The sequence below is a fragment of the Camelina sativa genome, chromosome 5 (genome assembly GCF_000633955.1).
Source record: "Camelina sativa cultivar DH55 chromosome 5, Cs, whole genome shotgun sequence".
In the NCBI taxonomy this organism is placed as follows: domain Eukaryota; kingdom Viridiplantae; phylum Streptophyta; class Magnoliopsida; order Brassicales; family Brassicaceae; genus Camelina; species Camelina sativa.
The window spans coordinates 31,302,101-31,308,834 of record NC_025689.1 but is presented as its reverse complement, the minus strand read 5'-3'; the positions used below and the strand labels follow the sequence as shown (position 1 = coordinate 31,308,834).

Genomic DNA, 6,734 nt, shown 5'->3' with positions numbered 1-6,734 from the left:
CTCATTTGCTCCCACCCAAGAATTCCAACAAACTATGCAAGAGAAGGATGCTCGAATTGCAGCTTTGGAAAAGGAAATGGAAGAACAAAAAGCGGAAATGGAAGAACAAAAGAAGGGACAAGGAGTACAAGAAGAGGGACGCGGAGCTAGCAGCGTTCATGAGTGAGATGCGGGCAAGACATTCCGCTTCTTAGGTTTTCTTGAATCTTTGCTTTCTTTTTGGAACAATTATTTGTTTTCGGTTATTAGAATATCTTTCACTTAAAAAATCTTTTCTCTCAAACTTTTAACTTTCTGAATTTAAATATATAAGCATTACAGTTTTAATGAATATTTTCAGTATTAAAATTGTATAATTATGCTATTTAAAAAACAAATAATAATAAAACTTCTGTCGGAAATCTATCAAAATTGACGGACATTTTCCAATACATGCCGTCGGAAATCTGTCGGAAATGACGGACATTTTCTGATACATGCCGTCGGAAATCTGTCGGAAACGATGGAGTTTCTCGAAAACATACCGTCCGTAATCTGTCGAAAACGACGGACTTTCTCGAAATTCCATCGTTAAATCGTCGGTTATTCCGTCGGCTCGACGGAGATTTTCCGATATTGTTCCGTAGGTAATATCGTCGGAAATATATCTCCGACAGATGTCTGACAGTAAATTACCGACGGGTTTACCGACAAACCAGTCTCCGACGGATTTCCGACAGGTGGTTACCGACGGATTTATTGACAAACTGACTAACAGTATATCTGTCGGTAATCTGTCTGTAAATGCTTGTCAGAAATTCGTCGGTAATTACTGATGGATTTCCGACATATTTATTTTTTCGACAATCTAGAACCGACGGATGCTTCTGTCAGTAATTTGTCGGTAATAAGTGTTTCCGACGGTTTACTGACGGTTATGTTCGTCAGTTCTAAATTGTTTTCTTGTAGTGAAAGATTCACAAAAAATGGTGTCAGAGCTATGGTTTAGCTCAACAAAAATATTAATCCCAGACACTCCAGGGATGGTATTAGAATTCATGAAAGCATAAATCGTATAATTAAACATGGATCAAATAAGTACCGTCGTGGACTCAACAATCCCCAATCACCGATTTAACAATCAAATTTCCCCGATTTGGAGGATAATTTTTTTTTTACAAATTGGAAATCTTGATACTTGATGAATATTTTTAAGAGAAATTTATACAAAAATTGGCGACACATGCAATGCACTTTTTTTGCCATATCTGCGAAATTTACTTTTATATAATAATGTAGTAATATTTTCATAATGATCATCTCGCATGTTTATTGTTTTTTGAATTGATGATATTAATAGTTAAGAATTACAAAAATTATCATATTCTTATTAGAGGGGAAAAAATCTTATTTGACCAAATATGGTGTGAAGTTATCTTAAAAAGATATGTACTTTTACGAACAAAATTATCTTCTCAGCGAAATAAAATACTTATACCAAATCTGATGTATATCTGATGCGTTTACAGGTATTTTAAGACTTCTAGCTATCTGTCTTTATAAAACTTTTATGAAAACCCTATTCCCTAATAACTATCTCTCTCAATCATAGTTTCTAAGGCTTGCATTGTGTAGGGTAGAATATAATGGGTTCATCAGGCTCATCATGCTCATCATGTTCATCACCAGTTTCTTCGATCAAGCAGAGCTGGAGAGAGCATCCTGCTTCTTCTTATTCGCTCAAGATTAACAAATTCTCCCAACTTGAGAATCATACTGCCTTCTCTGATCATAAATACCAATCTCGTCTTTTCTCCTCTGGTGGATATAACTGGTACGTACGCCGATTGTGTTTTGTACGTTCATTATTTAGCTAATGAAACGCCATGTATATGTAAGACCCCAAACAAGGCTTTCATCATTATTCAGAACCAAAATTGTCAATGCGGTCTAGCTAATGCAAATATGCAATTTTTATGATGTTTATAAAAACAGGAAATTGATTGTATACCCGAGAGGGAACGTAAACGACAATGGAAGTGGATTTATATCGATGTACGTGGAATTAGACAGCACGAGCTTGACGGAATCCTCACCAACAACTGAGGTGTTTGCAGAACTCCGCTTCTTTGTTTACAACAAGAAAGAAAACAAGTACTTTACTATACAAGGTGAACTATACATCATTCTTATATCTCATCATGCTCCTTCTTTAAAAATTTACGTATACATTCACATATTATTTAGTAAACGATATATATATATATTCAGATGTAGAAGTAAAGCGGTTCAATGCCCTTAATATGGTGAGGGGATTGCTAAAAGTTCTTCCATATGAAACATTTATTAACCCTGAAAATGGATACATATTCGAGGGAGGTCAATGTGAGTTTGGTGTTGATGTCATTGTTCCCCCACCCCTTACCAATTGGGAGATCGTCTCTTTTGATGAAAAACTACTCTCTTCTCCCAAGTTCTCTTGGACTGTTAAGAACTTTTCTGGCTTGAACGAGTATGTTTACAAATCAGACATTTTTACAATGGGAGGAAGGAAATGGTGAGTACTGAATTTTGTTGTAAAAAAAAAATGTTTTTTAGACTAACAAAAATGTATCTAGCTCTATACATATATACATAATATATGAGCTTCATAATATTTCATCTTTTGTAGGGGTCTAATGCTGTATCCCAAGGGCGACACTAGAGCAACTGGCAAATTTTTATCCGTTTTTCTTCATTTAGCTGATAGTGAAACACTAAAACCAGATGAGAAGATTTTCATTCAAGTACATGTTCGAGTTCTAAACCCGCTTGGCTCCTGTCACGTGGAAAAAAAATGTACGTATTATTATATCTTAATTAGTTGATATAGTACTTCTTTCTATATTCATTTGGCGGTTGTCTTTCTCTATATAACTATGTTTCACATTTTATTATTCTTGCAAGTGAACTCCTGGTACGAGAAATCAAACTGGGCTTTGGGATGGTGTAACTTTTTCTCTTTAGATGAAATTCGAAAGGCTTACTTGGACAAAGAAGACTCGTTGAAAGTGGAGGCCGAGTTTAAAGTTGTTTCCGCGATCAAATACTCTACCTCTATCTAAACTCCTTTTTGTTTTTAATTTAGAATATTATCTAATATCTACTATGAGTAGAGTACTAAGACACAATGCTATGTCTTAGACAAGTTTTTAAATTTTTCATTCATGTTCTCAGTTGGTTTCTATATATTTGTTTCATAAGAGAAAAAAAAAATACTGGTTTCTATAGTCTCCCAGTCTATTTTCCTGTTATTTCTTGACAAAGTTCTCCAATATATATATAAAAAAAGGATTACCGGGTCAATTGGAATGGAATAGCTATTATATAGCCTAGTAGCTACGAGAGGATAATAAAAAGAAGGCCAAAGTAAAACTAATTAAAAGGCGAATGAAAAAGGGAGTAAATGGAATGGTTAGAAGTTGGAACCCCACTCAAAGAAGATTTGAAGTAGGAAAGTTTGATGGCAAGGGTTCTGTTACAACTAGAACGTGCATGGTTTGAATTCTGTTTTTGCTTTTTCCAAAACATTTTGTTCAAGGTACAAACAAGTGGATCGGAATAGCATAGATATACTATAGTAGAATTAGTATATTCTCACATTTTATTCTTATTGGTATCACGTTCTGGGTTATATGAAGACATTTTAATTCTAGTTATCATTTTAACCATCACTTCTAGTTATCACTTCTAGTTATTATTTTAACCATCACTTATGTGTACAACACCATAACCATCTAATTTTGATATTTTATTTGCTGGAATCCGGTGTTGACCAATGTTACCTGATGTTGATCGGCGTTGAATAAAAATATTAATTTTTTTAACAACAAAAATTTTAAAAAATATTTACATAAGTTTACAAAAATATTATATAATTAAAATTTGCTATAAAATAGTATAACAAATATACATTTTCCTTTTGTAATTTCAAAAACTTGGTTTAAAATTTATACCATATCATTTATATACCATATAATATTTTTTATACAGAAAAGGAAAATGTACATTTGTTATATACCATATTTTATACCATATTATATTTGTAATATACAAAAAGATTATGTATATTTATTAAAATATTTGGTAGTAAAATTTTACAATATACAAAATTTTCCTTTTGTATATAACAAATATAATATGGTATATAACAAATGATGAGAGATATAATATTTTCTTAAAATCTTTTGGCTTAAAATGTTCAAATATCTTTTTATAATTGAGTCTAATTTGTTATATTGTTTTTTTTGTCAAAGTATATTGCACCTTGCTATATATTTAAACTTTAATTTACCATTATTTGTTATATAAAAATATTTAATAGCATGCTACATAATAAAATATAATATGATATACAATTGATATGATAAAAGATAAAAAATCAACTTTTGAATTTACAAAAGGAAAATGTATGTAGTAAAATTTTATAATATAATCTTTTTGTAAATATATGTAATTTTAACCTTTTTTAAAATTGTTATTTTAAAAAATATATTTTTTTTGGTAAATTTTAGTCAACATCGGTCAACGCCGGTTAATACTGATCAACACCAGATTCCGGCAAACAAAACATCAGAATTATATAGTTATGATGTTGTACACATCAATCTCAGCACCAGTCCCTACAATCAAGCAGAAATAGAGAGACCATCCTCCTTCTTCTTATTCCCTCAAGATTCACAACTTCTCCCAACTTGAAAATTCGACTGCCTCCTCTGATCATAAATATCAATCTCGTTTCTTTTCCTCTGGTGGACACAAATGGTACGGATTGTATTTTGTCTATTCATGCGTTTAGTTAGTGTTAATTATTCTTTATTATTCAGAACCAGAAATTATCAATAAATCAGTCTAGCTAATGCATTGTCCTTTACCCAAAAGGGAACGTAAAGGACAATGGGAGATTTATTTCGATGTACGTGGAAATGGACAGCACAAGCTTGGTATCTACCCCACCAACTGAGGCGTTTGCGAAACTCCGTTTCTTTATCTACAATAAGAAAATAAACAAGTACTTCACTATTCACGGTGAACTTTACAACTCATGCTCTTGCTCTCTCTCTAAATATATATGTATATTCACATATATTTCAGTGGACCATGTGTTTTTATGTATTTTTAGATGTTGAGGTAAAGCGGTTCAATGCTCTTAAACTGGTTTGGGGATTGCTAAAAGTTCTTCCGTATGCTACTTTTATTAACCCTGAAAATGGGTACATATTCGAGGGAGGTCAATGTGAGTTTGGTGTTGATGTCATTGTTCCCCCAGCCCTTACCAATTTGGAGATCGTCTCTTTTGATGAAAAACTACTCTCTTCTCCCAAGTTCTCTTGGACTGTTAAGAACTTTTCTGAGTTGAGAGAGGAGATTTACACATCAAACAGTTTTCCAATGGGAGGAAGGAAATGGTGAGTATATATAAGAACTTTTTGGAATAACAAATATATATATATTATAGTATAATGTATCTATACACATATATGTATTTGTTTGTGTGTGATTGTTTAAAAGTTCATAAGAATTATTGTTTTGTAGGGTTCTAAAGGTGTATCCGAAGGGCAGGTCTAGAGCAGATGGCAAATATTTATCCGTTTTTTTGTATCTAGCTGATAGTGAAATACTAAAACAAGATGAGAAGATTTTCATGCAAGGAATTGTGCGACTTCTAAACCCTTTTGGCTCCAATCACTTGGCACACCAAAGTTTTTTCTAAACCACACAGTTATTATATATTAACTAAACAAAAGTAATACAACCTTCGACATATATATACTGATATATTCATTTGGTGTTTCGTGTTTCTCTATCTAACTTTATATGTTTCTTGCGCGTTTTCTCTTTCGCAGTCAGCTGCTGGCACGAAGAAGTAAAGAATGGTTGGGGTTGGGATAACTTTGTTCGTTTAGCTGAACTTGAACAGACTTACTTGGACAAAGAAGACACGTTGAAATTTGAGACGGAATTTAAAGTTGTTTCTGAGGCCAAATACTCTCCCATTAATACCTAAGCTCTCTTTTTGTTTACTTTGTTCTTCTACCCTATGTCTTGAGCACTAAGACACAATGTTATGTCTTGGACCAGTTTTTAATTCTCATTCGGGTTCCATTAATTTGTTTTTCTATAAACGAAGATAATAACTGATTCCCATAGTCTCCCAATCTATTTTATTATGTTTCTTGACAAAGGTTTTATCTCCATTCTCCAAGGGGGTTAGCCAAAGTTTTAAGCGGTTTATGTGTTACCCTTTTGATGGCTCTATTGTTGAAAAAACGACCATTGGTGTATTTGGAATTTGCTTGTGCTACTACTCACAGTTAAGGATTCATCACTACATTGGATCCTTGGTGGAATAATTTTCTATAACCAAATCATTAATCTTTTATGCATTGGTTTAGTCATCGCTTATCATCTTCATTAACCATTAATCTTTCATGCATTGGATCGCTGATAGATTTGCTAAACCTAAAGAAGGAGATTGTCTCAATTTCAAATGGTGATTATGTAAAAATCGGATTTTTTTTTTTGATCCTTTCATTAATTGTGAAGCTAATAAAGTTGAATTTCGTCATTCAAATGATTATGCAACAACTCCGATCGACTAAGCTACAAAGAGATCGAACAGGCAACTGAGATACCCGCCTCAGATCTAAAGCGTTGCTTGCAGTCAATGGCATGTGTCAAGGGTAAAAACGTGCTAAGAAAAGAACCAATGAGCA

The 6,734-nt window shown here is 32.8% G+C and overlaps 2 protein-coding genes across 2 annotated transcripts; both read left to right on the top strand.

Annotated features, from left to right (window-relative positions):
* On the top strand, window positions 1,626–3,083 carry LOC104789736. Its single transcript, XM_010515386.1, has 5 exons — window positions 1,626–1,813; window positions 1,975–2,150; window positions 2,251–2,536; window positions 2,651–2,817; window positions 2,926–3,083. The coding sequence occupies exons 1-5, from the start codon at window positions 1,626–1,628 to the stop codon at window positions 3,081–3,083; spliced, it is 975 nt and encodes a 324-aa protein (XP_010513688.1).
* On the top strand, window positions 4,881–6,025 carry LOC104789735 (speckle-type POZ protein-like; the record flags this gene model as incomplete). The annotated part of the gene is made up of 4 exons (XM_019245423.1): window positions 4,881–5,046; window positions 5,141–5,426; window positions 5,554–5,720; window positions 5,865–6,025. Coding segments are annotated over 4 exons (780 nt in total), but the record flags the coding sequence as incomplete, so codon positions are not given.

Excerpts from the sequence above, each read along its gene's own strand:
- LOC104789736 (XM_010515386.1), top strand. The coding sequence starts at position 1,626 with ATGGGTTCATCAGGCTCATCATGCTCATCATGTTCATCACCAGTTTCT. Across the intron at positions 2,151-2,250 it reads CAAGTACTTTACTATACAAG|ATGTAGAAGTAAAGCGGTTC; the intron begins GTGAACTATACA and ends ATATATATTCAG. Across the intron at positions 2,537-2,650 it reads ACAATGGGAGGAAGGAAATG|GGGTCTAATGCTGTATCCCA; the intron begins GTGAGTACTGAA and ends CATCTTTTGTAG.